General features: G+C 39.3%; 1 protein-coding gene across 1 annotated transcript in view; it reads left to right on the forward strand.

Annotated features, from left to right (window-relative positions):
* The window catches only part of LOC139167142 (dystrophin-like), a 1,540,372-nt gene that overhangs the window by 984,802 nt on the left and 538,206 nt on the right, over positions 1 to 17,364 (forward strand). The window contains exons 53-54 of the mRNA XM_070751563.1: positions 1,655 to 1,827; positions 3,692 to 3,848. Coding sequence (XP_070607664.1) covers positions 1,655 to 1,827; positions 3,692 to 3,848 — 330 coding nt within the window. The remainder of the gene's footprint in view (positions 1 to 1,654; positions 1,828 to 3,691; positions 3,849 to 17,364) is intronic.

Genomic DNA, 17,364 nt, shown 5'->3' on the forward strand with positions numbered 1-17,364 from the left:
ATAAATAAATAAACTGAATACTTACTAAAACACATGTGATGATGAAAAAGACAGATTAACAGTTGTTCAGGACACTTCATTGGCATGCCAGCATCAAGCTTCAGTTGCTATATTCTAATTAAAATAATTATTCTTTTATTATCTGCAGTGTTCCCTCTAATTTTTTTTTGGGGTGGGCGGAAAAGTATAGTGTCTGAGCGGCAGTCCCTTTGGGACTGGGCGGCACAGAAATAATAAGTAAGTAAGTAAGTAAGTAAGTAAGTAAGTAAGTAAGTAAGTAAGTAAGTAAATAAATACTGTGTGTCTATAACAGTGAGCTCATAATAGGGCAACTATCAATATCAAAATGCCACTTAAATAGTTGAGCTAGTTTCAAACTAGATTTTGATTTTCTTTCTCTCTTCCTTACTACCATTCTTTTTCTTTCTCTTTTCCTTCCTCTCTTTTTTCTATCTGTTTCTCTCTCTTCCTCTCTTCCTCTCTCTCTCCTTCCCTCTCACTCTTTCCCTCTCGGCTTCTGGGCAGGTTTGGAAAACTCTGAGTTGATGATGATTTTTAAGTGAGCGATTGCTCACTGCTCAGCTTAGAGGGAACTATGATTATCTGTACTTAAATTTGTGTATGAGACAATTCTAATCAGGAGACAGGATAAAAAATAAAGTTCAGAATAAAATCTGCATGTTGATGTGACTAAAATATACCGTTCCAACTGCAAAGAGCAGGACAGATAATACATAAAGAGTCCATTCAGGATGTAGGCAGGAAACAATGCAAGCAACAAGCAGCTGACTTTTAAAAGAATGTTCCATTGGCAGTCACTGCCTTCCTAAAAATGAGTGGGAAACATGAATCTTTAAAAGTTTCTGGCATGAATTTCCACAGTGATAAGAAAAGTTGGCAATTTTACATAAATTGACAGTTTTGTATTCTGGGTCTCTTTACTGTTCTCCATTCCTCCTACAGCCATGGCCTGGCTGATATTTTGATATAATACAAAGTGGCTGTTTATTACAGTTGAGTATTGTGGCCTGTACTGTGAAATGCATTTTGTCCATGGAATTTAACTGAACTTGGCATTTTGAAGCGTGTTGTTCAGTTGCTTACTTTTCCTGAGATTTCAGTGCTTCAAGATTGCTGAAGCCTCTTCTTCAAGTTGAAAATGTTACACAGGAAGACATACCATATAAAGGTTAGATTGGCTGTGATTTTGATGCTTAATTGTAACCAACAAAGTGCAGAGAACCTTTTTTTTTCATCTTTGGCATAGGTTATACTGTAATTGTCTCTCTAATACTGCATGTATTTAAGATGTACAAACTTCCCATTATTGTAAACTAGCATGATAATGGAATGCATCATAACATAAAAGGAGGAAACAAGGAAATTATATTAATTTTTTTACTACAATTTTTATTTATATTGGGAACAAATTTTAAAATAATTAAGATTTTAAATTTTAACTGGTCTCGAACTAGCTTTTTTAAATTTTAATACGGCAATGGAAAATGATTAACTGAAAAGTTTCAAGCAAATCTTAAGAAATCACAAGATCAGCTTTTCAGTAATTTCATGTGTTTTAATTATTAAAAATTGTTCATTAGCAAAGCTCAGGCAAATACCAAATTTCATATATATGTATTATGTTTCTTTATAGGAGCTTCAGAAAGAAATTGAAACCCATACAGATATTTTCCATAGCTTGGATGAAAATGGACAGAAAATCTTGAGATCACTTGAAGGTTCTGAAGATGGTGCGTTGTTGCAGAGACGCCTGGATAACATGAACTTCCGATGGAGTGAACTTCAGAAAAAGTCTTTAAATATCAGGTAGGGCTAAATAGCAACAGGTGGGAAGCAGAAACTGAAGTGAAAACAGAAGTATTCTTGGCAACTCACCTAAATATATATCCCTCATTCTCTGTGCTCTTAGTCTTTTTATTCTAATCAGATTAAATTGGCTGGACAATTTATTCAATAAAACATACTAGATTAGTTCATTACTCTAGAAAGATAGTTCATTATCTCCTCATGAGAGTTTTAGGACACAAATAGTTGGTGATTTTTTCTATATTAATATTTTCATAAAAGGGATTAATTCTCTCTTTTGCTGAAAATATTACTGTATCTTGTTTTTGCTGAAATTATTACTTTATAACTATGATTCTATATAGTGTAATAAGTGAATTTGTAGCCCATCTAAATTAATTTCAGAAGAATTACAATTAAAATACATTTCACAAGTAAAGTAAATTTCAGAAAACATTCTGTTCATATGAAGTTATTTGATATAAGTTGCATATTCGAATCATATATAATTGTTTGGGAATCCATATATAATAAATTTGAATAGAACTGGGAAAAATATTTATTTATAATAGTTACAATCTGATGAATGACAATAATTTGAGGAAAGCTTTGCAGTAGGGAACTCACTCACACACTCCTTAATTGTTTATGTAAGTTTAGATCTGTAAATCCAATTCGGGGGTAGAAAAGTGATGCCTTATGGCGCAGAAGAAGGTTTTTCTGCAAAAGTTCATAATAAAGATAATTATTACAGAATTTTTTTAAAACTGCAGTGCAGAGAGAGTATTGTTTGAATCATTTTTGTTTGCTCTCAACCCTTTTCAAAGCTTTTTTTTGCATATATGTAAAAAATATTTGAAATCTTCATAAGCCATTTCTATTCCTTGAACTTGATAGATAAAAACCCTAGATATTGTTTAATAAAGGAATTTTTAAATAATTTCTTTGCTGTAATTTTGATCACCCAATTTTGATACCACTGATATTAAGCAAATTTACAATAGTAACCTTAATTTATCATAGTTGTTATAATGAGAAGTTATCATGGAAGTTATAATGAGACATTTATTATAGCCAAACCACGTAGGCGAGAAAGACAATTAAAAGCATACAGTTATTACACACAAACACACACATATGCATGCACACACACTTATTTATCTATAGATTGGAGGGCGCACATAATCACTTTTGAACTGTATTTTGCCTCCTGACTTCTGTTTGTGTAATTCAAGCTCTCCATTTTGAAAGAGAGTCGCAAAAGGTACAGTGCTTAGAGTCTGAAAAACTAAACTTTTGAACATAGATGTTCGACTTTGAAGAAAAGTTCACAATAGTGACTTTCTTTAAGGTCCCTTGATTTGTTTCAGGGTTTTGTTGTTGTTGAAAGTCTCACCCTTTCAAAATGATAGAAAGTTTTACCCCTATACAGGAAGTATGCTTAGCTCCTGCGCTTGCAACATTTGATTTCCAGCTAACACTGTTGGGGAGCTTTCAGCAATTTTAAACCTAGTCTATGCTAATTTTAATAGAGATGGAGCATAACTTTTACAGAATTTTATATTTTTTGTACTTTGTACTAAATACTCATGACTCCTTTAACTTTTGTATTCAATATTTGTGATTTTTGAGAGGAGGGGGAAGGGAGGGGGAAGGAGGAAGGAAGGAAAGAAACATATCTATCATATAGCTTATATTTTAACTTTTAAGAAATGTCCAAATGAGTTCAGAAAAATGAGGGGAAAGAAATAGCAACAGTTCTGATTTCACATTGTGCCTTACTGGAAATCATCTTTTTCATATTATTTTTATTTTGCATATATGAATCAAGATAGATATTGTTTTTGGTAATATTTGTAACACAGAAACTGAACCTCTTTTTCAGGTCTCATCTAGAAGCCAGTTCTGATCAGTGGAGATATCTACACCTTTCTCTTCAGGAACTTCTGGCATGGCTACAGTTGAAAGAAGATGAGCTAAAGCGACAGGCACCAATTGGTGGTGATCTTCCCACTGTACAAAAGCAGAATGATATCCATAGGGTATGATTTAAAAAAAATAAAATCTGGAAGTAAATATAAAAACATAAAAAATTGAAAATTATAAACTGATTTTTTTCAGTTTTTATGTTGATATTATATATTATATATATTAAGATTATAGTTTTTATATCTTTATGTTTAATTTTGCTTCAAGCAATAGAAGTAAAGAAATACATATCTTAATATGACCACTTTTTAAGGCATGATAAAAAATATATGGTGAACTGCAATGGAGGTAACTAGGAGACAGGTCAGTGTTGAAATCCATTTTTTAATTACCAGTTCTGTGGGCATGACTTGTTGGGTGTGGTGTGGTGTGGCTTGGTGGATATGGCTTGGTGGGTGTGGAAAGGGAAGGATAGACCAAAATCCCCATTCCCACCCCACTTCAGGGGAAGGATATTGCAAAATCTCCATTCCCACCCCACTCTGGTGCCAGCCAGGGGTGGTATTTGCTGGTTTTCTGCTAGCAGTTCTCCAGAACCTGTTAGAACTTGCTGGATTTCACCTCTGGCACAAGTACATAAGTCATGTCAACCATATTATGAAGTCATGTGATGAAAGCATATTACTTCATAATACAATTCATATGACTTAGGTGCTTTCGTCTGATGTTGGACACGAGCAGGGGTGGGCAGCAGGCAGGGCAGGTGGAACACAGTTCCACCAGCGGAAATGAAGCTGCATGCCCAGCTCCAGCTGATCAGCGGCAGTCACTTCCAAGATTACAACTCTCGTCTGGGCTTTCCTTTCCCCCCCCTCGTGCTGTGTTTGCATCTGCGCGCCTCGCTTTTTCCTCTTTCCTCCTTCCTGGCCTCGAATGAGCTTCCCTCTCTCCTTTCCAGCTCCCCTCCAGTCTCATGCAGCCATCTCCCGAGGCCAGGAAGGAGGAAAGAGGAAAAAAGCAAGGTGCGTGCAGCAGCAGCAGGGGAAAAAAGGAGAGCTAAGCCGAGCCGAGCCAAACCGTGCCAAAGCCATCTGGGCTGCGGTCTTTTCCCCCCTTGCAAAGCTCTCATTCTGTCTGCAGCTGAGATGAAAAGGCATAGATTGTGTGTTTTATATTTTAAAATCAATTTTAAAAATTATTTTTAAAAAAAGAGAGATGAAAAGGCATTATGCAGCAATAATAAATTTATAACTCTCCCTTGGCTTTCTGATATTTTTAAATCCCCCCTCCCATCCTCCTCCTCCTCCTCCTCGGAAAGCAGGAGGGAGACCAGCACCAGCAGGAGTTGCAGGGAGCCCTTTTCATCCCCCACTCTTTTCTCAACAGCTGATAGGCATCCGTTCACCTAGCTACTCAGCCTGAGGCAGGGGGCAACCCAGGAAGGAGAGCACGGGAAATGCAAAGCAAATTGTCCCCACAGTGAGTGACACTGGTGAAGTTGTAAGTCGAGGACTTAACAGTTCACTTGAACGTTGATCGTTCAAGCCACTCCCACCTGGTCACATGGCCTGCAAGCCACTCCTACCCAGTCACATGACCATCAAACTACACCCACAAAATAAGCCACACCCACAGTGTGCCAGTAAAAATTTTGGCTGCCCATCACTGGACATATTGAAATTTATGCCAAGGCATCATAACATGTGTTTATTCATGTTGACACATTGCAGCTTGCTATAAATGATACCATATTTGCTGAACCTTTGCCCTCCAACAAAGATTGGAATCATTTGGAGGAGGTATTATTTTATGGTTCTTGTTTTAAGGAATATCAAAGCCTATAGTGATGTTGTAAAGATGGACTCAGCATTCAACCTTTTATCTGTGAAGCTGAAAATATTCATTGGCAATATTTTTAGTTGGAATAACTGAAATATAGAGATGGAAAAAATATTGACATAATTACTCCTCTTCCTCTTGCAGAGCCAAATACATTGTTCAAATTATTAGCAAAGTAGAGGTGATGAAAGGGTTAGGACAACAGCTGAACTTGCAAGACCAAAAAATGCTTGCTTGAAGGCCTAATTCATGACAGTCATGATATCAAAGTGTGTAGACCTCTGTGCACTATGCATTTTATTAGAGGAATGAGAGTCATTATGAACAGTTCACATAATTCATTGTGGACAACGATATTCAGATTTGCTATCTTTTGGATGCCAATGTTAGAGCTGATCGTTGAAATGTACATTTGGCAACCATATAACACTATAAATCTTGCAGAATAGCTAAGTGAAAACATAAATCATTCATTATTTAAACCCTCTTAGCTGATAGATCTGTCACATACCATATATTTAATGTATGTAATAAATGTCTTTAACAATTGCTATGCATTACCCCACCCAATCTGTTTAAAGGAGAAGATCCAGAATAGCTGTGCAGTTACACGTCAGTTCCTAAGAAATCTGATTGAAAGGCAATGGCCTCACAGTTGTATTTGTAATTGATTTGATACTATCTAAACTCAATTTAATTTGACTTTCAACTTGCAAAACAAACCTCTATACCATTTTTATATAACCCACGTGGAACCTAGATGGATGGGGTGTGTCTCTTCTTGTTCTATGGAATCACTTAAGGGCTTTTATAACATTTACCCTAGGATATTTTTAATTGCTCAGTGAAATGAGCTTTAGGGGAGGTTATAGGATTTTTTGTTCAGAATTCTGGATTTCTCATAAAGCCTACTTTAGATGTTTGTATCAACAATACTAAGCTGCCATTCAATACCAGATCTATAGTGTATGCGTGTGTGTATTTGTAGCATATTTTTGCTGATAATGAAAAGAAAGGGAGACTATTATCAAAAATATGCTACATATATAGATTATAGTTGTTAGCTATAAAGTTTATCTGCTTTGGAATATGGCCCTTAGTGGGACCAAGATACAAAATTAAAGTTGTATACTCCTCCCATATTTGGGTATACCAGGGTGATTCGACCGAGAAAAACAAAACATCTTTCTTTCTATCATCTATCTATCTGTCTGTCTCTCTGCCTCTCTGTCTCTCTGTCTCTCTGTCTGTTCTGGTTCAGGCCAGTCAAATGATAATTGAATAATTTGCTTCAGACACTTAATGTTCAAACAGTAACACTTCTATTTATTTCTTATACTTCATTCAGTACAATATACTTCTGTGACGCAACAGGATTTCTCTTCAGTTTTTCTCGTGATAAACTAGACCATAAATCTCTATAATTGCTTCACTGTCTCCTAGGAGGCATGCTTTAATTATCCTAGCTGATCTTGGCTGATTAGAAAGGCAATAAAAGGGCAATAACTCACACAATAAAACTTCACCCTTCGCCGCTCTTCTAAGAACGTCCATGCTGGCTGGATGTCAGATTGCTGAAAGCAATTACCATTTCTGTCCAACCCCAGATGTGATGTAATTAATTAATTAACTAACTACATTCTAAATTGCATCTTAAAATCTTTTTCCAGTAATCTCTTCTGATCTTTTGTGCCACCTTCTGAATTTTGCATCTAACCATCTCAAGTCCTGACAGCTCAAGCTGTCTGAGGATACATCTGTTTGCAAAGTTTCACTCGAAGCCTGTTCTCGCATTTCAACATCTTTCTCACTAAAACTCTTCATCTCCTAAATTAGGTAAATTGACAGGTTCCATTTCACCTTCCCCCTCTGAATCTGAGCATTCCAACGGCTGACAGGGAGCACACACAACACCATCTCTCTCCCCATGGCCCCTCCCCTTCCCCCGTTGGGTAAATGGGATTAGGTTTCGAAGGAAAATGTACATGAAAATCAAAAAGTAATTCAGGTGCTTCAAAGTCTTGGGCATCCATCCAGATGCTATTGTCAGGCCCGCCTCCCAATCATTCCACCAGGTACTGAAATCAGTCATTGAGCCAACAAGAGTCTCGGATGCCAGTAATGTTCAAGTGGGGCAATGGAATGCGGAGTCTGGTGCAGGGCGCGGACAATCAGGAACAGCAGGGGCTGGAACTGGTGGCCGAAATGGAGAGTCTGGGCTGACTGGAACAAATAGAGAGCGATGAAAAACGGGACGTACACACATGGAAGTGGGCAATGTCAGACGGTACATCACTAGATTGATGACCATCTCAACAGGAAAAGGTCCTACAAAATGTTGGTCAAGCTTCCAGTTAGGTCTTTTTAAGGAAAGGTATTTTGTAGAAAGCCAAACTTGATCACCAACAGTCAATGGTGGAGTGTCTTTTCAGGAATGGTCCGCAAAACGCTTGTAACCTTCCTTGCCTTTGGTCAAGGAATGCTGGATGAGGTCATGAACGGCACACAGCTCAGTAAGAAATTTGCCGGCGACTGGAATTGGAGAATCGGAGGGTGTGAGAGGAAAGAATAGGGAATGAAACCCGTGGTTAGTGCAGAATGGTGTGGTCTGCGTGGAAGTATGTTCAGAGTTATTAAACGCGAACTCGGCTAAGGTAAGATATTTCACCCAATCTTTTTGTCGGTCGTGAACAAAACAATGCAGGTATTGCTGAATTCATTCTCAAAGATCTGCCATATCGTGGACAGCTGCAATCAATGCGAGGGGTAGAATGGTACAACGTGGCACAGGTTCTTGGGCTTGGGTGTACTCAGGTTTGCGAGACAAGGCATCGGCTTATTTGTTATCCACTTGGAAATGTAGGTAATGCGGAAGTCAAATCTGGCAAAGAAGAAGGACCATTGGATCTGTCTCTGGCTTAACTTCCTGGCAGTTTGGAGAAATTCCAAGTTTTTGTGGTCAGTTCTGATCTGTACTTGGTGACAGGTTCTTTCCAGATGATGTCGCCAGGTCTCAAAAGCAGTCTCGATGGCTAAGAGTTCTTTTTCCCAAATGGTATAGTGGCATTCAGCAGATTTTAGTTTTCTGGCATAATAGGGACATGGGAACAAAGGTCTGCCATCTTGACGTTGTTGAAGAAGTATGGCCCCCACTTCAATATTGGAGGCGTCAGCTTCTATGATAAAATGATGAGAGGGGTCTGGGTACTTTAGGATAGGTTCTTGCATGAAAGCTTTTTTGAGATTGAGAAGGGCTTGTTGCTCTGCATTGAAATTTAACTCATTTCTGGAAAAGGCGAGTGAGGGGCACAGTCAATATGGTGAAGTTCGGAATGAAGGTTTGGTAATAGTTAACAAATCCCAAAAATCTTTGGACATCTTTACCTCGAGAGGGAGGTTGCCATGTTTGGAATGCATCAAGTTTTCCGGTGTCCATTGTTATGCCTTGGGGAGAAAACACAAGGCCTAAGAAATCAATGAAAGTTTGAAAAAATTGGCATTTCTCTAACTTGGCATAAAGATGGTTTTGTCGGAAGCATTGGAGTACAGTGGTACTTCTACTTATGAATGCCTCTACTTACGAACTTTTTGAGATATAAACCGTGAGTTCAAGATTTTTTTGCCTCTACTCATGAACCATTTTCTACTTACGAACTCTCGCTTCTCTTTCGGTTGCTGCTGCTGCTGCGAGCAGTGGCCAAAATGGCATGCGCGCATTGGAGGAGCTCCCCATATCCATGCCACTTTCCCCTCCAGCCCTCCACTTTCTCCGCTCCCCACAGCCACCCCCATTCTGCTGCCAAAATCCCCCCAGCATACTGCTTCCTTCGCCCCATCTCACTGCCAAAATCACCCCTCCAAATGCTTCCTATGCCGTCCCAAATTCCCTCCAAAATTCCCTCCAAACGCTTCCTGTCCCAAATGGCTCCCAAAATCACCCTTCCAGATGCTTCCTATGCCACCCCAAATTGCCTCCAAAATCTTCCTATGCCACCCCAAATCGCCTCCAAAATCACCCCTCCAGATGCTTCCTACACCACCAGAAATCGCTCCCAAAATCACCCCTCCAAAAGCCTACTATGCCACTCCAAATCACTCCCAAAATCACCCCTCCAGATGCTTCCTACGCTGCCAGAAATCGCTCCCAAAATCACCCCTCCAGATGTTTCCTACGCCGCCCCAAATCGCTCCCAAAATAACCCCTCCAGATGCTTACTATGCCACTCCAAATTGAGGTGCTAACAAAGGCAAATGGATTGAACAAAGGTAGCAAGGAGAAACGAGGCAAATGCTTACTATGCCACCCCAAATCGAGGTCCTAACAAAGGCAAATGGATTGAAGAAAGGCAGCATGCGCCGAATTGGTTTCTAGGCATTTCACCTCTGGCTCCGAATAAATATAAAATGTAAAGAGTTTTCTCCCCCTTAAAAAGACTATAAATCTTCCTTAGAAAAAAATAGGAGATACAGGAATCTGCCGGCATCAAAGAGAATTTGAAGATTTACGATTTCAAGCAAAGACGGAGGTGCTTTCGCTGTAACAAGGAAGTGATAAGTGAGTACAATAAATCTTAAAATGGCGGAGGGAGGGAAAAAAGAAGATGTTTCCAGCTTAGCAAACATTGAAAAAAAACTGGATAAACTGCTGGACATTTGCAGTGGATTTGAACAGAGATTTAATAAAGTTGAGACTAAAATGGAACAGCTGGACTTAGAAGTAAAGCAAATTAAAAAGGAGGAAGATTCCTCTGCTGGAAAGATACTAAAAGTTGAGAAACAAGTGATGGATTACGATGGAAAAATAAGACAAATAAATGATAGAATCGCAAATTTGGAGGACAGACAGAGAAGGAGGAATTTGCGTTTACGGGGGTTCAGAATGGATTCGGCCTCTGATTTAAAGTTAACAGAAGCTGTCTGTGCTTGGTTAAATATACAGACAAGCGTGGATGTCAGCGTGGAGGAGTTGTTGCGAGTTCACTGGGCAGCCCCCAGAAGAGACGGCAGACAGAGAGATGGGATCATCGCTTTCCTCAGTGAAAAGAAAGCAGAGATGATTTATAAAACTTTGAAGACTTCTACGAGCCTTAAACAAGACGGAAATGAGATAAGGGTTCTGAGGGATCTTTCCTGGGAAACCCTGAGAGCGAGAGCTGTGTTGAAACCAATTGCAAGCCGGCTATATCAAAGTGGAACCAGATTTAGCTGGGGCTACCCAGTGGCCATCTTGGTGTTCCAGGACAATAAAATGTACAGAGCATGTTCATTGGAGGAGGGAAAGGCTTTATTGGATCAACTGGGGATTAAGTTTGATGAAACTGGAGCACTAGCATATGAAGGGGAAGAGGCTTTTGACGGTCGGAGTACCCCAGATGAGGAGGAAAGACGAAGGGAAGAGCAGCTGAAGGAGTTAAGCGAGCAGGTGGAGGCCATCAGAAAGGAGCAGAGAAGAACACGGGCTCTGCGTGAGAAGAGAGCCAGAAAGTGATGGTGTTTGGTCCCTTGTCTTGTTGTGGGGGGGGGGGGGAAGGAAAAGAATTATTACTATTACTATTATTGTTGTTATTATTATTATTTTTCTTGGAGATGCCTTGGGATTCCTGTATATCTGTCATTCAGTGGGGGAAGTCTAAGGGGGAGAAAAAGGTGGTTTAAGAATTTAAAATTAAAGAAGAAATTATTTAAAGGAGAAAGGAGGGGGGGGAATTTTCTCTTTAATAAAATTAAAAAGGGTTGAAAGAGGAGCTAGTTGAGTGGGAACGCAATCCAGATAATGTGCCTCATGTATGGGCAAGGTTTTTTCTTGTCTTCTCCCCTCTCAGTGGGGGGAGCACAGGGAGAGGCACGTTGGGGGGGGGGTAATAGGGGTAAAGAAAGGGGGGAAATAAACCAAGGGCAAAACAAGAGGGGAAAAGGGTGATTTTGGTATATTATGACGGAGTGTAAGATAATGGTTTTAAATGTGAATGGTTTGGGATCGGATTTGAAACGTTTTAGGATATTAAGGATGGCTAAGCAATACAAGGTGGATATTATGATTTTGACAGAAACACATAAAAGAAGGGGAGGAAGGGATAACTTGATTAATGATAGAAATTGGAAATGGGTGTTTGAGTCGAGAGGAACACAAAAAAGTCGAGGCACAGCGATTCTGATTCATCAGAGGGTTAATTTTGAAGAGGTTGGAATTCAGAAAGACAGAGAAGGAAGGTGGATATTTGTTAAAGGGAAAATAAATCAAAAGAAGCTGACATTAGCAGCAATTTATGCCCCAAATGTGAAAACAAAACAATTTATAATAAATACTAAGAAGAAGTTAGACAACTTTAAGGAGGGCTCAACTTTTTTGGCAGGAGATTTTAATATGCAATTAACAAATGGGACGGCAAATAGCAGGATGTTACATTTAAACAGACTTAATATGGTGGATCTACATGCAGATATTTTAAACAGAGCTACATATTATTCAGCAAGATATCACACATTTAGCTGCATAGACTACATATTAATGAATAGGGGAGGCAATATACAAGTTAAAAAAGTAGACATTAAAAGTATATGGATATCAGATCATGCCCCACTATTGGCAGAATTGGAAATAGGTCAGGAACGAAATCAAAGAATTTGGAGATATAATGCAGTTGTAACTGCTAGGGAACAAGATAAAGAGAAATTGCAAACAGAGTTATCAGAATATTTTAGAATTAATGATGTGGGTGGTATTAAACAATCAATTGTATGGGATGCATGTAAGGCCTTCATGAGGGGACAATGTATATGTATGGAAGCAGATATTAGGAAGAGGTGGGGTAGAGAGAGGGAAAGGAAGATAAGGGAAATAGATTTGATACAAGAGCAGTTAAGATTAACAAAAAGTAGAGATTGGAATAGTTTATTGAAATAGTTTATAGAAATTGAAAAAGAAACAGTTGATGGTGTATGATGAGATTAAATGGAATAAGATGAGAATGGCGATGCGACAAAAAATACAGAGCTGGGGGACAAGATCAATGCAGCAAATGGCGAGATATCTGAAGAAGAGGAAAGAAAAATCATGTATTTTAGCATTGAGGGACACTAGTGGAGTGGTTAGATATGGTAATGACCAGTTAGAGGAGATAATGAGGAAATATTATGAAGATTTGTATAAAGAGGAGCAAGTGAAGATAGGAGTCCTCAAGGTTGGGAAAATAGTAAGTGAAGAAGATAAACAAATTTTGAATGCAGAAATTACACAAGATGAAATTGCTAGAGTAATTAAAGGGTTAAAACAAGCCAAAGCACCGGCCCCAGAATTCCCAGGGGAATTCTATAAAACTTATGTGAATGTGTTGTTGCCGCATTTGGGGAAATTGTTTAATAATATATTGTTAAATCGTGATATCCCGCAGACATGGAAGCTTTCAGAAATTGTTACCATTCCGAAGATGGGTCGAGATTTAAGAGAGCCTGGGTCTTACCGTCCGATCAGTTTGGCAAATCAGGATTATAAAATATTTATGAAAATACTGGCAAATACATTAGAAAATATTTTACCAAAAATAATTGAAGAGGATCAATATGGATTCGTGAAGGGAAGGAAAATAAGTGAACCAATTAGAAATGTAATGAATGTGATGCACCATGCTACCGCTACTAAAAGGAAATTGGGAATTTTGAAATTATATGTTTATAAAGCGTTCGATAAAGTTAACCATAGTTATTTATATAAATTATGTAACAAATTAAATATGGGGGGGAAATTTTGTGAAACTATAAAAGAGATTTATAAAGGAAATGAAGCATATATAAGAGTGAATAGACAAAGAACGCAGAGTATTAAAATATTAAACGGCACCAAGCAGGGATGCCCTTTGTCTCCAAAATTATTCGTAATAGCGATAGAGATCTTAGCTAATAAGATAAGACAAGATAACACTTGGGCAGGATATAGAATAGGGGAATTAGAAATGAAAATAAATTTATTTGCAGATGATGCAATTATATTGACCCAGACCCCGATGTAGATGATTAAAGGTATAATAAATATTTTACAAGAGTTTAAGCAGGAATCGGGACTGTCGGTTAATATGGAAAAATCAGAGATTATGTGTTTAAATATAGATCCGAGAGAACAGATAGAAATTAGGAAAGAATCAGGGTTGAAATTAGGACTTAAAAAAATAAAATATTTGGGAATTTGGTTATTGAAAAACCCAGTGAAAATTGAAGAGATTAATTATAGATTAATATGGAGGAAAATGTTGAAACAGATGAGGAGCTGGAAAGATAAAAAGCTAAGGAGACTCTCTAAAATAAGAGCTTTAAAAATGATGATAGCTCCCAAGATGATGTACCTATTTCAGGTGCTGTCGGGGGGGCTATCGGTATGTAAGGTTAAAGAGTGGGACAAAAAATTAAATTATTGGATTGAAGAAGACAAGAGACCAAGAATAAGAAAAAAGTGGTTAATTGCGAATGAAAAAGAGGGGGGATGGGGAGTTCCATGTTTGGAGCTGTATAGGGAAGCTTTTCAAATGGAAAGGTTAATGGAGTTGCAATTAGGTGAAAATAAATGGGCGAAATTGGAAAAACAGATAAACGGGATGAACAATAGAGAATTAATTTTTAGGAAGTGGAATAGGAGTGATATAGGTAAATTAATAGGCCCAATGAAAGGGACTATGGAAATTTGGAAAAAATGGCAAGGGAAAATAGGATTATATAAATCTAAACTGTCATCGCTTTATGTAATAAATAGAGAAAACGAAATTAACTTAAATAGGGTTATAGGAGAGTTGAAGGGAAGAGGGATAACTAAGATAGAACAGTTATACGAGAAGGATGGCAGGCCAAGTAGAAATCGTATAGAATGGTGGTTAGGTAAGGGAAGGTGGCTACAAATAAATGCAATATGTAAATATCTAAATGAAAGGGAGAATAAAGAAGTATTATGGCGGGAGGAGACAGGGTTAGAGAAAATAATAAGAGAAAAAAGTGAGGGGATAAAGGTGCAAGCAACTAATATATACAAACTGCTAGTGCAGTCAGATGGGGACACGATTGATGGATTGACTAAATGGTGGCAAAATGAGATATTAGTAGAGGTACAAGAAATGGAAAATATAGTAGAAGATATAAGGAAAATTAAAAATACAAGAATTAGGGAAATGAGAAGGAAAATATTACATAAGTGGTATTTCACTCCCGTTCAATTCGCACATTTTCAGCAGAATGTCAGGGGGAATTGTTGGCATGGTTGTCAAGATAAAGGAGTGTTTATGCATATGTTTTGGGAATGCCCGATAGTGCAGGAATTTTGGCAAAAAGTGAAAGAGGATATCAATAGAATGTTAAATATACAATGGACAATCACTAAGGAAATGGCAGTACTAGTAAAAAGTAATGCGATGGGAGAATTTAGAGAAATAAAAAAAGCAGCAATAGAAAGCGCTCAGGCAGTAATAGTTTTGGGTTGGAAGGATGCGACAAAATGGACAATGCAAAATTGGTATAGGTACATGGTGGACCATATTCAATTTGAAATTATGGAAAAAAGGATACATTTGGATAATGAAACTGAGTTGGGACAGCTGATGGGACGGTGGGACAAGGTAAGACGATATATGACGAGCAGAATCCGAGACCAAGCTACAAGAAATAAACTGGAATCACTCTATAATATGTAAACAGATATATTGCTCTTGGGTTAAGTGGATTATACAAGAAATACCCCCAATTTGGTGGTGGGGAATGTGTGTATGTCGGGGTGGTGGGCACAATTCACAATTCACTACGCACTGTTTTATGTTGTGTGATTTTAAATTGTTAAAAATCAATTTTTAAAAAAAGGCAGCAAGGAGAGGTGATTTTGGAAGATTTTGGGAGTGATTTGGGGCAGCTTAGGAAGCTTTTGGAGGGGTGATTTTGGGAGCGATTTGGGGTGGCATAGGAAGCATCTGGAGGGGTGATTTTGGGAGCGATTTGGGTGGCATAGGAAGCTTTTTGAGGAGCGATATTGGAGGTGATTTGGGGTGGCATAGGAAGCATCTGGAGGGGTGATTTTGGGAGCGATTTGGGGTGATATAGGAAGCATCTGGAGGAGTGATTTTGGAGGCGATTTGGAGTGGAGTTAGCCCTAATTATGACCTCCATTCTTCGCTTCTCCTTGCTGTCCGTCTCCACTCCGTTAGCATCTGGGGGGAGGGTGATTTGGGGAGTGATTTGGAGTGGAGTTAGCCCTAATTATGACCTCCATTCTTCGCTTCTCCTTTCTGTCCGTCTCCACTCCGTTAGCCTTCAATTTGTCCGCTTGGCGCTTTTTTTTAAATGTTAAAGTTTAGATTTTCCTAATGGTTTTGCATGCATTATTTGCTTCTACATTGATTCCTATGGGGAAAAGTCCTTCTACTTGTGAACCTTTCTACTTACGAACCTGGTCACGGAACAAATTAAGTTCATAAGTAAAGGTACCACTATACTTGTCTTAAGTGGTGTAGGTGGATTATTATTATTATTATTATTATTATTATTATTATTATTATTATTTATTAGATTTGTATGCCGTCCCTCTCCGAAGACTCGGAGCAGCTCACAACAGCAAAGCACAGTACAAATCCAATGATTAAAATGGTTAAAACCCTTAATATAAAAACAGTCATATGTCCCAAACAAACCATACATAAAACAAAACGGACAGGGGGAATCAATGATCTTGCCCAGCGGTTTCATGTATATATTAAATAGCGGGGGGGAGAGGACTGACCCCTGAGGCACCCCACAAGGGAGAGACCTAGAGGTCGACCTCTGACCCCCCACTAATACCGACTGCGACCGACCGGAGAGGTAGGAGGAGAACCGCTGAAGGACAGTGCCTCCCACTCCCAACCCCTCCAGACGGCGCAGAAAGATTCCATGGTCAATAGTATCGAAAGCCGCTGAGAGGTCAAGAAGCACCAGGACAGAGGATAAACCCCTGTCCCAGACCCGCCAGAGATCATCCATCAATGCAACCAAATCAGTTTTCGTGCTGTAGCCAGGCCTGAAATTTGACTGTTGAGGGCCTAGATAATCGGCTTCTTCCAAGGACCACTGGAGCTGGAGCGCCACCACCTTCTCAACAACATTCCCCATAAAGGTAAACCCAGGAGCTGTCCGGGGTCTAGTGCCACAGAGAGGTCACAACGGTGCAATCCGGTCAAGACCCTCTGTCGCAGCCTTATTCCAGGCCACGGCAAGAGACTCTGCCAACCTGTGGGCAAGTGCATCTGGTATAACCCCAAGCGCACTTTGAAAGCCCTCTGGGTCCATCAGAGGTGTCTGGGGCGGAACCACCTAGTCGATTCTGCCTCCCTGCAGGGGAGGATTGGAGCCAGGAAGTCAAGCCACAGTAGAAAATTATCTGACCATGACAAAGGCAACACTTCTAAGCCCCTTAGTCTCAGACCATTACTCAATTGCTCAGAGAAGAATACCATGTCGGGTGCTTGTCCCCCCTCATGAGTCGGACCCTTTACTACTTGAGTCAGGTCCATGGCTGTCATGGTGGCCATGAACTCCTGTGCTGCCTCCGAGGTTTCGCCAAGCGATGGCAAGTTGAAGTCCCCCCAGGACCGCAAGGCTGGGGAACTCCACTGCCAGCCTGGCTACTGCCTCAAGCAGCACAGGCAGGGCTGTTGCAACATAGCTGGGATGCAGGTATGTTAACAGCAAGCCCACCTGAATCCCTAAGTCCAATCTCAAGAGGAGAGATTCACATCTGACAAACTCCGGAGCAGGGGCCCTGCAAGGACTTAGAGTCTCACGGACGAA

Source organism: Erythrolamprus reginae, chromosome 4 (assembly GCF_031021105.1).
Source record: "Erythrolamprus reginae isolate rEryReg1 chromosome 4, rEryReg1.hap1, whole genome shotgun sequence".
Taxonomy (NCBI): domain Eukaryota; kingdom Metazoa; phylum Chordata; class Lepidosauria; order Squamata; family Dipsadidae; genus Erythrolamprus; species Erythrolamprus reginae.